At 36.7% G+C, this 14,011-nt stretch overlaps 2 protein-coding genes and 2 pseudogenes across 5 annotated transcripts; 1 reads left to right on the forward strand and 3 right to left on the reverse strand.

Annotated features, from left to right (window-relative positions):
* Positions 1–846: 846 nt before the first annotated feature.
* On the reverse strand, positions 847–4,146 carry LOC140807192 (uncharacterized; annotated as a pseudogene).
* A 1,628-nt stretch (positions 4,147–5,774) lies between these two features.
* LOC140807243 (uncharacterized) lies at positions 5,775–8,363 on the reverse strand. Of its 4 annotated transcripts, none has more exons than XR_012112648.1 (9): positions 8,082–8,362; positions 7,891–7,958; positions 7,686–7,782; positions 7,478–7,606; positions 7,174–7,282; positions 6,957–7,101; positions 6,603–6,645; positions 5,972–6,436; positions 5,775–5,900 (listed from the first exon to the last, which is right to left on the reverse strand). XR_012112648.1 is itself a non-coding variant. In XM_073164020.1 (9 exons), exons 1-9 carry the CDS (start codon positions 8,313–8,315, stop codon positions 5,796–5,798), a joined length of 1,077 nt encoding a protein of 358 aa, XP_073020121.1. In that variant the 5' UTR covers positions 8,316–8,363; the 3' UTR covers positions 5,775–5,795. The 4 variants fall into 4 exon arrangements, 3 of the variants coding, with proteins under 3 accessions (XP_073020121.1, XP_073020122.1, XP_073020118.1); XM_073164020.1 differs by having other exon boundaries at positions 6,263–6,436; positions 7,201–7,282; positions 8,082–8,363; XM_073164021.1 differs by having other exon boundaries at positions 6,280–6,436; positions 8,082–8,363.
* A 948-nt stretch (positions 8,364–9,311) lies between these two features.
* LOC140807244 (thioredoxin H-type 1-like) lies at positions 9,312–10,522 on the reverse strand. The gene is made up of 3 exons (XM_073164022.1): positions 10,260–10,522; positions 9,858–9,980; positions 9,312–9,658 (listed from the first exon to the last, which is right to left on the reverse strand). Exons 1-3 carry the CDS (start codon positions 10,350–10,352, stop codon positions 9,512–9,514), a joined length of 363 nt encoding a protein of 120 aa, XP_073020123.1. The 5' UTR covers positions 10,353–10,522; the 3' UTR covers positions 9,312–9,511.
* A 1,770-nt stretch (positions 10,523–12,292) lies between these two features.
* On the forward strand, positions 12,293–13,602 carry LOC140808191 (dehydration-responsive element-binding protein 2D-like; annotated as a pseudogene).
* Positions 13,603–14,011: the final 409 nt, after the last annotated feature.

Below are 14,011 nucleotides of genomic sequence, written 5' to 3' on the forward strand. Positions count from 1 at the left end.
ATGAGGCTGAGGAAAAACCCTTCTTTTATTTTGCTGCACTGATGAGATTGATAATGGATTATTGAATAAAATGGGTTGGATAGTTTTGAGACCAATAATGGTTTCCATTTTTGTAACTTTGTCTGTACCATTGTCAGCCTCTGGTTTTGTTGTTTCCTTTCTTAATTAAATTCCGAGGCCCACTCACTGACTAAAGTGTCTGAACAATCTGAATAGCCTTGTGATTTTCAAAAGGAAAGTTCATAACGCACAGCCACGATTCATTCTCCACCACAAAGAATCAAGATTTCGGCGACAACCATGAAAACTCACAGAAGTAAACGAGAATCCGTGGGGTTAGATTTCATATCCTATAGATAAATCAGATCAGAAGCAATAATCAAATTTCCACATTCTGCACCAAATAAATTTTTACTTTTTACTTTCTGCAGAGACACCAGCACTGCACCGTGCTTCTATTGAGAAACTGCAGAAGACATTTAACTATTCATGACAACAATTGTTAGAAGACCCAATTTTGCAGCGGTCACCAACAATGTGAAAAATAGTCTCCTCCAAAAAAATGTTGGTAAAATAATCAAACTACTGCCATTATCAAACGCGACAAATTTTATATAGTCCTTACTCCATACCCTGCTGTGTATAATGCATATTCGTCTGCCGTGTCATGTCTTATCGTAACAACCAAATAAAATCAGTGAACTATGGGAAAATAAAGCAATAGACTCCACTCATGCACTGTTTTAGTATATGAAAAGGAGAACAAAATCACTTTTCTTTTAAATGGACGCCTCCCCACCTCTACTTCCATATAATATTCGTCTCTAATCTAATAAAAACAGAATATACAAGAATAGGTATAATATTTGCTTTACAAACAATGTTGGTTGGAGTTTACATGCTATACAATGGAGTATCCAGTATTAAAACAAGATACATACTTTATACAAACCTTTTCTTTATTATTTTACTCAAAATTATTGAAGAAGCCAAACATTTTTATGTTTCCTGTATGTGCGGCTCTGTCTTTGAAAAAATATCTAATCCACCAAAAAGGTCATCATAACACAAAATCAGATAACTGGTTCGGATTAACGAACCTGGCCTGATGATTTATGTATCCTCAACATAGTATTCCAATTTGTGCACTTCCATGGAAAGAGACTCACCATCGTTACCTTTCAATTTATTTTAGACCAATATTGGCTGAAAATCTCTCTCACCGCGAGTATACCCGAGAGCAATTGAGACTTTATTTCCCATCGAACCATCCGAGATCATATCTTTGTGTCTTGAATCTTCATTAATGTGTTGTTTTTGCAAATGAGTTAACCCGTAACTAATCTCATTTTCGTGAAAAACTCCTGCGTCATAGCTCAACTCTGCACTAGAAAAAACTTCGACTCAATGGAGTGTGTGAGCCCAGCGTTTGCCATCAGAAACTGCCGATATTAAGCTTTCTTGAAGCTCTTCCTCTAGGCCTTTAAGTACAGAGACCTCTTGAGTTACTGGTGCATGTTCTGGTGAAGATTTGGGTTCAGTTTCTGCATCCCCAAACTACTCCTTGTATATATCCTCAATCATCGGTTTCCAAAGTCTGACCCTAGCGTGATAAACCAGTTTGCGACTTGATTTAAGAATGCTTATGAAAACTGTTACTTCGACTAATACAATACCATTCATTAGTCTTTAGACTATGGCACTTTTGCTGGCGTATGTGTAACTTACCTGGCTTCTGGTTAATCCCGTCTGCCTCACAAGAATGCTTTTCTCCAAGTCTTTCGGATAACTGCACATTGACCAAACATTAGTAGTTAGTAGCGGCCTTCTGGGAGTCATTCCCAAGGCTAATAAGAAGTAACAAGAGAAAAAGCACATGGGTGAAGAAAATGCTCAAAAAGCTATGCACGAAGTACTGAAACGGCCGTTTATGGCAAGCCTCTTTGTGGCCTCCAAGGTGGTCTCATTATACCGAACTGTTGAACTATCTTCCCTTGCCTGAGTTTCTGGTCCACATAACCGTAGGTGTTATAATACTGCTTGACCATGTGAATCAGCATCTTACTCCCCTAAGCTATTTTGGGTATCCTGAATTTGCTTCTTGATTGCATCACACAAGCTGCGGAAGTGGCTGGATATGGTTCGAAGGGCAAGAGCAGAGTATCGTTTGGCGGCACCACTCCCAGCCACTATGTCAAATGATGAAACCACAGCTTACATTTGAAGGAGGTATTGTTTGCATCTTTTGTCAATCTACAACAGAACAACTAACAGAGAAATTCCAAACTAGTATCGCTCATACAGAAAATGACAAGAAAACAGCTTGTACAACACAAAATGAAGCCAAGGTGGATATCAGATCTAGCTAGAAGATGTCAAGTACACATCACAACAAACATTAAACAACATAGGTTATGGCCACATCTCTTCTAACATGAACACAAGTTTCGTCATCTTATGCTGCAGGTTATGGCGTTCAGAAGGTGAAAGTGAAAGATCAGGTGCATTTGTAGTTGGTTCATAAAATTCAGCAAAAGTTTCACTCCTTCTCGTACATGCTCTTTTAGGCCATCCGGACCAAGTAAATTTTTATTTTTGCCTTTTTCTGATGTTTCAAGGGCTCTATGAACATTCACTACTTCATCTAGTAAATCTTGAGCTGCCTTCATATACTTGGAGTTGCACAATATGCCTGATATAGAAATGGCAAGAAATTGTCTTTGGAGCTAATCAAGTTTTGAAAATTGTTAATATCTTCGCATTTGAATGCATCTTGGTTCCCTCCAGTCAAATCAAATGACAGGTATTCGACATTCTTAAGGTCGATTCTTTGAGAAAGATGGTCCTCTGATTGCAAAACATGGGAACTTAACAGTGAACAGAGACTCAAGTTTGAGTACTGATTCATATTCGAAGTCATTAGGTCCAGTGGCCGTTCCTGAGATCCCAAACTAAGAAATAAGCCATGGCTTAGTGATTTTTGTTCAGGACCGTGTCCATGTTCTAGTACTTTAGCAAATGCGCGCGGATTTGTCGCTACTGTATCACAATCTAAAAATCGGCACATAAAATTCAGCTGCGTATCAACTTCCTGCACATTTGTGGGAAAGCCCGTTGGAGGAATAATCGTCCTTTCACCACTTATTCGTATATAATTGTTGTCAACATGGTCATGAGTCAAAATAGTGGTAGAGGACAACAAATTCTGGCAGGATTCTGAAACAAAAGGCTGGCTCGCATATGCTTTATTGAAAGGAAGACCGGATGAAGAATAAGAAGTGAGATTCTGACTTAGTGAATACGCGGTAGGTAGTATATCTTCTTCGTTGCTCGCATTTGAATGAAACGCAGCCATGTTTATAAAAGTTTCAAGTGCCAGTTGACGAACACCGAGCGGAATGCAAACCATCACAGCCGAGCAAACAAACTATATGCAAACCGGTGAAAGAGAAAATTAATGTAAACCACCGAAACGGCGTGACAGAAAAAACCGTGTAGCTGTAATAATGTCAAATAACGGTCAAAGATTGAAAGTTTGAGGGAAACAAGCTTAAAGAGGAAAGATAAAGAACACAAACTACAGTAAAAGAAATCAATACAATATCTGGACTCAGTTTTCACGTAAATTATTAAAAAAAGAGCAAGAGTTCATCTCTGTCACATCGAATGTAAAAGGCCACCATAAATTCTCTTTTAACATGCAATTCAGGCAACCAACAATGACCCCCATCAGAAATATCATCTAAATCTACCAAATAGACCAACTTTCCTTCATACACTCGGGACATCGCAAAATAGTATCAAAAAATGCCCGTAAAAGAGTTTTCGTGCTCGTGCCTCTAATTTGGAAGAAGGGCATTCCCAAGAGAGAGATTGAGAAAGAGCACATTGGCGCTCAAAGGTCAAGTCTTCTAAACAAAAGGAGACAAAACTTGCATCGGGACAAATACACCAACCCCTCATTATCATTGAAACAATGACACAACGAAATAAACAAATTCAGAAGAGTTATCATTCAATAAACATAAAAGATAACAATTATGACACTCCAACTCGAATATAAAATTCATATAAAAACAATAAGTTCCTTTTCAATCATGCCCCCTTTCTCGCATGGAGACAAGTTGATACAACCAGAAATAGAAAAATACAAAGTTTTTCAACAAAAATGGTGGATTATGTAGTGCAAATAAACAAGTGATAGTTATGCAAATAACTATTTACGTGTAAAGTGCATTGACATATGTGATAGTTATGCAAATAACTATTGAGCGTACAAAACTATTTATACCTTGATACCAACTACCCACTCCTTATAACTCTTTGCTATTCTATTATTCACATATGTCAATGCACTTTACACCTCAATAGTTATTTGCATAACCATCACTTATTTATTTGCACTACATAATCCACCAATTTTGTTGGAAAACTTTTTATTCTTCTATTTCTGATTGTATCATTACCCTCCTGGCAAAGCACCACCTTGTCAACACCATAGTCTGTTTGACTTGAGTCTTTAAAGGCATAACCGCACCACCTTGTCAACACCATAGTCTGTTTGACTTGAGTCTTTAAAGGCATAACCACCTGTTGGTGGACCCAAAAAATGGCCTTAAATCTCCATCAGAAGCACAGGTTTCTCTAGGTAGAGTTTTGTATTTATAAGCATGGGGCGTGGCTGAATTTTTGTATCAGAAAAGGAACAAGTACACACACGATGAATATTTTAACAAGAACGAGTGGCCTAACGATAGGCAGTCCAACACATAACGGTGGAACCTGAGCTATGATAGCATGTTAAGCTATGATAGCATGTTAAGATTGAAACTTGGTCCTAACTCAACCCCAGAAGCTAGCTCAAGAAAGAAGGATTGTCCAATCCCATATATACAACTCCCAGGTTATTTATCCAACCGACGTGGGACAATTAACAATTTCTACTAAATATTTCGTGCAAAACATTTAGGAATTAATGCGTCGCACAAGATTAACAAATGACAACAAGCAAGTAGAAAAGACAGGTTTTCTTTGCATAGGTGGCTGCCAAAGGAATCTTAAAACGTAATTATGCATAAAAACATTGTCAATTGCAGAAGAATATACAATACCATCAACAAAGTCCATTCAATGATTCAAAGTCTCTACAGTTAAGGAAAAAATAATCGACAACACGAAGCAACAAGATTTACCAGCTGTATTATGTCTTAAATAAATGTGAGCCGTACATAAATTTTTTTGTGAAATCTTTATATTCTACAAAATATTATTCTCCTCCGGGTGGGTCATAGTTAATACTACAATACAATCCATTAAAAACCACTGTTTAAAATGGTAAATATTCAAGATTCATCCCACATACAGTAATATGAATTTTCAAAAGCATAAAGCTCGAGGTATCGAGTGACAGATTGAATCGAAACTAAACCAAGAACAGCTACTCGTGGATTTTGTAATGCCTTACAGGGGGCAGATCAGCAATCAACGATGATAAATTGCTTTCTAAAACAGGCAATTTATGTCTCTCTATCTTCAGTTCCAAAATAGCCCAGAATCAAAGTCCTCAATTCGATAACTTTGGCGAGGCAGCAGGAGCAGGAGGTCAAGCAGCCATATACTCTGCTTGTGGTGCATCAAGACAAATAAATCAGTCCAAAACAATGGTTTTTTTTCCATGATTAAAGAAAATAATGGAAAGTGGAGATAAATAATAGTGAACAAAGCAAAGATCATTTCCAAGTTACAACTAATAATCTAGCTAGTTTGAAACTCACATGTCAGAAAATATATCAAAATCAATTTATATCATCTGAACCAAGTTGCTCCCCAAATTTCTCAAGTGCAAGAGAATATATTGCTTTCCTTTTCATTGATGTTTCTGAAGCCACCAACTTGACTGCCTGCATTGCACAAACTATACTATAATAAAACTAATCACCACAAAACTGCATTTGCAATCCCTATCATTTACCGTTGATAGAGTAATTTATAAGGCAAGCATGCCCATACAATTAATTTGGTTACATCATTAATAGACAGAGTATGGAACTCCAACATGCCCCATCAATTTGGTGAACCTTACAACTTCAGACAAGGTGTTTAGATTATATGAGTCAATAAAAGAGCCATTTAAATGGAGCAAATATCAATCTCCGTTCATTGTTTGATATTATAATTTCCAGCCTATCTGATCACCATGCAAAACATATATAGAATCCGAATCCTTGATGAAAAAGAATTTTCCCCAAGATTGTGCTGTTACCGCAGAAAGACTGTGACCTTTGGAGATCAATTCCCCCAACTTATTCTCTATTTGAGATTCAGTGAGAACTTTGGCCTCTCTATTAGTAGTCCCTTCAATCATCAGTGTTATTTCACCCTTTGGCTGGTGGGCTGAGAACGCTTCTTTGGCTTCCTCAAGTGTTCCCCGCCAGAACTAGTACACAGAATATATCTTCTTCATATTAGTTAAAAAAAACTTAAAAAGCAAAAAATAAATAAAAAAAAGTGTGCACTTGAATTAATTTGCAAAACACACCCGGGCATAAAAAAAACCAGTTGGTTCAATGAAATATTCGCAAATTAACAGTTGGAAATCATACCTCTTCATGCAGTTTGGTGATTTCCCGAGCAATGACACATTGCCTGTAAAAAAAACGCATGGTTCAATTTAAAAAGGATCCCATATATTGTATTTCTTTAGTTTCACTTTTTATACTGGTTGAGTGAAGAATGCACAAGCACAGGTTTCATGTATGTGCTGATAACAGTACCAATAACAGAAGCCAATTGGCAAAGCAGTAGATGAATTGTTAAGACAAAATAGTGTCACTTCTTAACCAAGAAAACTTAGAAATAGTCCATCGAATGTCAAGGTACAAGTTTCAGAAGCAGCAAATGTACGTCTGCCTGTAAATTATTTAAAAAAAATATCCCTGTCCTCTGTCCATAATTACCTAGATTGACCAAAGATTAAAGAGGTCTCGTCAAAAAACTGACAGAGCTTGTGAGGAGGAACAAAGAAGACTTGAGTGGCTGCACTATTTGCAGAGACCAACAGCCTCTGCCTTCTAGTTCCAGCATGTTTAGAAAGAAAGCCGACTGCACAATAATGCACACAATTAGTCATGATAATTGAGGAGTTAAAAAAGAACCATGGTCATCAAATATTACTAAATGTGAACTCATTCGTAGGTAAACCGGATGCCGAAAGAGCTGCTACTACTGCAGATGGCCCAGGAACAGGAATAACAGGTATATCTTTATCTACACACAGCTTGGCCTGCATCCACATCCAAAAGGAACGTACATACATGAAGTCAATAAAAAAAGATAGGCTTGATAAGTTTTTAATCTTTGCTTCTTGCAGCACATGTGGGCATCCAAATGAAGACGATGATTAAACATTTAGTTGTGCATGTACCTATATGTATATTGATATGCATACAAGCATGCCACACTTGAACAAGTGACTCACCAGCTCCATACCAGGATCGCTAATGCCTGGCGTCCCAGCATCGCTAATCAGTGCCACAATTTCTCCATCGAGCAATCTCCTAAGAACAACTTGTTCTCGTTGAGATTCATTAAATTTGTGATAACTCAACTGAAAACCTAAATCATAGAATCAGAACTGACTACAAGTATAATAATTATTTTGAAAACAGAACCTAGCAGTTACTTACAAGTGGAGTTTTAATATTATAGTGATGAAGCAACTTTCCTGAATGCCTCGTATCTTCTGAGAGTATGACATTAGCAGATTTCAACACCCTCAGGGCTCTACAGGCAATGTAACAGAGATATTCACTTTGTCATATCCAATGAAATGAAATCCAAGAAACATACATACAGAGCTGCCACAGCATATTAATTCGAATATTAATCTACCTTAAAGTTATATCTTCAAGATTCCCAATGGGTGTTCCCACGACATATAATCCTGGTTTCAAAGGACCCTTCAAAAAGGTAAAGCGTAACAAAACAAAAAAAAAAAACGAGGCCTTTCCAAAGAAAGAAAAATGCATCTCTTTCAAATGGTTCTCTGAAGATAAAAATAAATAGGGTTTCAAAGCAATTACTTGTTTGGAGGGGACTTGCTCGCTGAGGTCGCAGTCAGAAGCGCCTTGATAGTTGGCTGAAGAGAAAGACAGTGCGGTAATAATGGTTCGAGGAGGCGAAGAAAGAGAAAATAAAGAAGAATATGAAGAAAATAGAGAGACGGGGTGGCAAGGCAACCACGTCCGCCGCCGTGAGACGGGTGGTAAAGGGGTAAAGAATGAAGTAGCGCCAAATGGACTGCGGCGTGACAGCATAATTGCCTCTACGGGTCACACGAACGAAAATGAATTTATTGTCTAATTAATTTTATATATATATATAAACACCTATTTTTTGATTCGAGAGTGGGGAAACTCAATAATAACAACTAACTATTCATGTAAATCTGTATCTTCAGTAGTAAAAGAATTTGTCGCCCTCTTATGCTGTCAGTATACATGTCTCGCTATTATTTCTAATTCTTTAGCTATAAAGTCTCTGCAAAAGAAATTCAAATTAAGTGAATATGAACCAATGCATTCTTTCCTCATACAACTATTTTACCACCGATTCTGAATCAATTTCATAATGATTTTCTTGTGTTCGTTCAAGCCCCTTTGCGAACAGTCCATAGCTCAGCCTCTTCTTCGATCGAACAACATCCAGTGTTAAACATGAAACCTGTGATCCAATGTCCAGACTCATCAATCAGTAGTCCACCTCCACCTGCCATTCGACCATCCTATTTGAAACATTCATCCAACATTTAAGTGAAATTCCATACTCTGGATGGTGGTATCCACTGCAATACACAATACGCAGTTCGACATCACCTTCTTAGCATTAAAATCTGATTTAATTTCCCAGAATCGGTTCTTTATCCACTGCAATTTGCCAAATCCACAACATTACGCAGTAGCAAAAAAGGTGCTCCAATCCGTGTTTATGTTATTATGTTGCTCATGTGTCAAGTTTGTCATTAACCAGTCATCAAAGCTTAATCTCAGGGTCGATCGATCAGCCGTTTGAGGCCTTGACTTACACCAGTTCTCCAGTAATTTTCTGTTTTATAGCTAGACTAGAGCTGTAGCTAATTTAGGTATATGGTGAGAATAATAATCAAAATAAGTATTTCCTACCAAATTTTCTCTTGTAAACCCTCCTCTCCCACAGGGCTCTGCATTTTTTCCCTTGGTATTTCAGATATATAAGAATAGAAAACTGGCAAAATGTGCATATTATAAACACCTCTAATTTTTGAACTTGTAAAATGAAGACAAGAACACAAGTTACAAAATCTCTGAAGAGAATTGAGCATTACTAAATACTAAGACGATTCCATCACACAACAAGAATCATCCGTATGACAAGATTATTATCATAATAATTATGAAATTGAGTACTGAATTTATTTTTATTAAAAGTGCCAATAAGCCACATGATTAAACTCGAATCTTCATGCGAGAATCCCTCAAGCTGTACTGGTGGTGGAGCGATGCTTGTCAATTGTTGCCTGCAACTCTTCCTTCCTTGCTCCCACGAGCCTACCCACTTCCTTCCCTTCTTTGAAGAACAAAAAGGTCGGCATCGCATCCACTTGGAATTCCTTTGCCACAACCTTAAGAAATTTGTATCAAATTAGAATGACCATGGATGCTCAAAATGCAGTTACAAGTTGTTGAAATCGATATGACCAAACCAATGACGGATAACTTCAATTAAATCGAAAAGTTTGCACACGGCTGGCTGGTCATGTTTTTGGATACTCAATTGTATTCTAAAGTGCCTCAAAATAGCAATGCAAAGTATAACATTACCTCAAGTTCATCAACATCAACCTTCAAGAACAGAACATGGGGTGTTTTCTTCGCAATCTCAGCCAAGATTGGGGATATGAACCGGCATGGTCCGCACCATGAAGCTGTAAAATCGACAACCACCTGAACAAAACGAAGATTGTTTTCTGCGTTAGAATTTGAAACAACCTTAATAGAATGTCAGCGCCAGTGAGAACAACTAAAAAAAAAATAACAGAGTTTCCTCCTGTTCTTGAGACCTGCCTGATCACACGTACTGCAAAGATCCACAGCAATAACAATAAATTCCAATCACTCAAAATATTACATGGATAAGCAAAACCCAAGCAAAATTATCAATCATCTTCAAATAAGCACTCCGAAAAAGCAAAAATAACAACAACAACAATAATAGTAACGTACGAGTTTTTTACTATCAACGCCCTTCTGAAACTGATCCTTCCACTGCTGGACGGAGTGGCATCCGATCACTTGTCCCTCTAATTCTGAAGCCATTCTAAGGTTTCCTTCTTCACAAATTTGATAAAGAAATAATTGTCAGCTCTTTTTCTTGAACGCGCAGAAAACTGGTTTAATTTGGATGAACAAAGCGAGGTCCTGCTGCCTTTATATAGGGGAAACGAGACGTGGGTGACAAAAAAAGTCAACCTAATCTTCGACTTGATGAAGAAGCCTCTCCACTGCGTGACGTGTGGTGGTATGTAATCTTAACGTTTCTAGGAGATTCCTCGTGAACGGTGGAGATGGAGACATTGTCGGAGCAGCACGCGTCAAAGTGAAGAATTTACATAGCAACTAACTTTGGCCCTGCAATATATACAGAGGTTCCTTTATTTTAGTTTTAACCCCTATGCATAAAACCGAAGTTCCGTCTAAGTGCAGCTTAAGAACTAATTATGAATAAATAAGTATTATATTCATGTGTAAATGTTTAATTAATGTCTACGTGGCGCTCACATTCTTTTAATTAAATCATATGCTAAATTTATGATTTTAATCGAATCAAACCCATTTTATATAGCATCAATGGAATACGATGTTTTCACTGACGCCTTTTGAATCGACAACCATTCTGTTTACATATAATACAAAAAAAATAGAAACTTAATCACAAAGCAAAAATGAGTTCGGAATATTTCATTTGCGGCTATAAAATGATCCAAGTTTGGAAGTAAAAGTTGCAAGTGTTGTATCCAGCTATGGACGCTTTAGCTATGTTCGAATCAGCTTGCACCATCATATAAAATAGAGGGCTTGGAGTGAAATAAAATTAGGCACAAAAATGCAGGATGCTCCACCTTGCTTAATAATGGGTTGCGGATTGTCCACACCACCGTATAAAATAAGTGAGTTAGGTTGATAATTTTGAGACAAACACCGTCGCACCAAATGACAAGTTAAGTGGGTTAATTTGATAATTTTGAGACCAACACCATCCCACCAAATGACAAGTTGTCCGCTAACATCCTTCTTCCTGAAATAATCCACAGTGGTTGGTATTATTTGTCTGATACGATTTTTATCAAATTAAAATTAAATATTATCGATTCATACATGATCTAATAACAAGCAAAATTTAAGTATAGGTTTAAAATTATCTGCTCAAAACTTCGCAAGTAACACGAGATTTAATTTTATGTATTATATATATATATATATAACAATTGCAATCCGACCCTGGAAACGTAACCAGCGGTAGACCTAGCATTAAACGGCAGAAAACTCAAAATCGAACTTATCTACTGAGGAAAAGCCTGTCAAACAATGACGTAATAAGTGACGTCAGTCGACAGAAATAAACGCACGTGTCTAATTTATTCTCTTCTTCTCGTGCCACATTAACTTGTGCATTAAAAAGCGTACACAATAATTCACTTTCGAGTCCCATATACATATATATATATATATATATATATATATATATAAATGATATAAACATTTTTTTATAATAATATAATTTAAATATATTCATTATATTATATATATAATTTTAATAGATTTTCAAATGCTAATATTTATTAATTTTAATAATTAATTACATAAAATAACACTTGATACATCGTAAAAAAAATATTAGTTAATGTATAATTATTGACACGCCATAAATTACCTATATCCATCCACTTTTTATCAATCATATTACACATTCATATGATGCGATTACATAATTGTTTTCAACAAAAATAAATGAGTCTCTTATACTTTTGGTGATATTTTTCTTTTTTATACAACTGAAAAGGATTTCTACGCATAAAATTGTCTTTGTTTATTTGAGTTTTCTGTCTGACTTATTTATTGATCATGAAGTATCATATTTGTCCCGAAAGAGAGAGTCCTGACAATGGTCGTGTAAATCTTCGGAGCTGATTATCGTCTAGTCCTAAGTTTCTGTTGCCAAGTATCAATGGACAAACTTCACCCGGAGACACGTACTAGTCCCTTTTTTTCGTCTCGATCACAAATTACACCCATTCCCCACTTTCTTCATCTATAAATACTGAATTTTTCGATCGGAAAGGCCACATTTCATACTTCACTCGCATTTCTCCTCATTTTTTCTGGCTTATAGCACACCATTTCAGCAGTTACCAATCGATTCGAAATGTTGAAATCCGTGGTTTCTATGGGGGAGGAGAGAAGGGTGCGGAAGGTTGCTCGGGCCAGGTTCAAGAAAGGGCTGCATGAGAGGCAAAGGTGGTCCAGAAAACGCTTCCTGCTCGTACAAAGGAGTGAGACAGCGCACTTGGGGCAAATGGGTAGCCGAAATACGCGAGCCAAACAGCGGCCAACGTGTCTGGCTCGGCACTTTCGACACCTCATTTGATGCTGCGGTGGCCTACGATGCAGCAGCGCGTAAGCTGCATGGCCCGGATGCTAAGGTCAACCTTCCCCTTTTGTACGAAGAAAATTCGAAAAGTCAGGTCCCTGTTTCTTCCCAAACCGAAGCTTCACCCTCAAGAAACATTGAGAACCAAGAAAATGATTTGAATTTTGCGCAGAATCTCGCATTTTCGGCCAATGAACACGTCCAATCTTGTCAAAAACCATCTCGATCCTTGCTTTACATGTAATGATCAGATTTCTACCCCGATTAACAGTTATCAGGTTGTCGGAGAATTTGTGAGTGCAAGTGAGAATTTGAATGTGAATTTTCCAGAGGTTGACGATTCATCGTTGTGGGCTGAGGCGGTAAAAGACACTTCTTTTAGCATTGTGGACGATCCCGGGTCTTTTGCTTGCAATCTGGACGATGGAAATCATTATAGCGATGGTGTCCCTTTCCCCTGGACTTTCTAGAAGTCGGAGAAAAAATCTTCAAAACCTGAGATCTAAGGTCAAATTCTATCATTAAAATTCTTACACGGCGTAATTATAATAATTTCAAATATATTTAATGTAGAAGGTCAAAATCATGTTGGTTCATATAATGTCATATGGTATATATAGATATTAGATTAATAAAACTTTGTATAATATTCTAAGAGTGATTGAGATGTTGTGTGAATAGTGTTGAATATTAAGGTATGGAGGGAGGATATGGTATTATTATGTTGCCCTTGTGTAGTTAACCACACGATCGGGTGTGTAAACTTTGGTTGGTATAATTATTGTCATTACATTAATTATCTTGTCCATATAAGTATAATGTAAAGTTTAACGTAAAGATGATGAAGAGGCGCCGCCATCTTTTTCCATAATAAAGAGCATTTATATACATGTGGTGTATTTAATGATTATGGTATTTACATTATAGAAGCTCTCACTATTTTTGAAGTAATATTTTAAACAGAAGTGAAAGTGGTTTGAAGAATTGTAATTGAATAAGACTTTGTTGAAAAAAACATAAGAATATTGAATCAAAAGCAGAAAAGAAATTACATAATATGTATGACGACTAAGTTTAGGTTTCAACTTTTTAAAGTTCTTTCAAAAGTTGAAAGGCCAAATCAGATATATCAACAATTAAGGGTTTTTCTGCATAAAAGGGTGATTTTTCATTTGGTTTCTCCACTGATTAACACTCAAACACAATCATTAGTTTAGAATCTTTACAAACAATATTAAGAATATGGCAGGGAGTTAATGATAACATAAAAAAATGTTAAGACTGCTGCATAATATATAGGATACTTTATAACCAATAATAAGTTAAC

The sequence above is a fragment of the Primulina eburnea genome, chromosome 12 (genome assembly GCF_022965805.1).
Source record: "Primulina eburnea isolate SZY01 chromosome 12, ASM2296580v1, whole genome shotgun sequence".
Lineage (NCBI taxonomy): Eukaryota > Viridiplantae > Streptophyta > Magnoliopsida > Lamiales > Gesneriaceae > Primulina > Primulina eburnea.

Bases quoted from the DNA above. Each gene is read 5' to 3' on its own strand.
- LOC140807244 (XM_073164022.1), bottom strand. From the start codon at position 10,352: ATGGCTTCAGAATTAGAGGGACAAGTGATCGGATGCCACTCCGTCCAG. The intron at 9,981-10,259 runs GTACGTTACTAT...CGTTTTGTTCAG, and splicing joins GCGTTGATAGTAAAAAACTC to GTGGTTGTCGATTTTACAGC. The intron at 9,659-9,857 runs GTAATGTTATAC...AAATTTCTTAAG, and splicing joins TTGATGTTGATGAACTTGAG to GTTGTGGCAAAGGAATTCCA.
- LOC140807243 (XM_073164017.1), bottom strand. From the start codon at position 8,315: ATGCTGTCACGCCGCAGTCCATTTGGCGCTACTTCATTCTTTACCCCT. The intron at 7,102-7,173 runs GTAATATTTGAT...ATTATTGTGCAG, and splicing joins TACGAATGAGTTCACATTTA to TCGGCTTTCTTTCTAAACAT. The intron at 6,646-6,956 runs GTAATTATGGAC...TTTTTTTTACAG, and splicing joins TTAATCTTTGGTCAATCTAG to GCAATGTGTCATTGCTCGGG.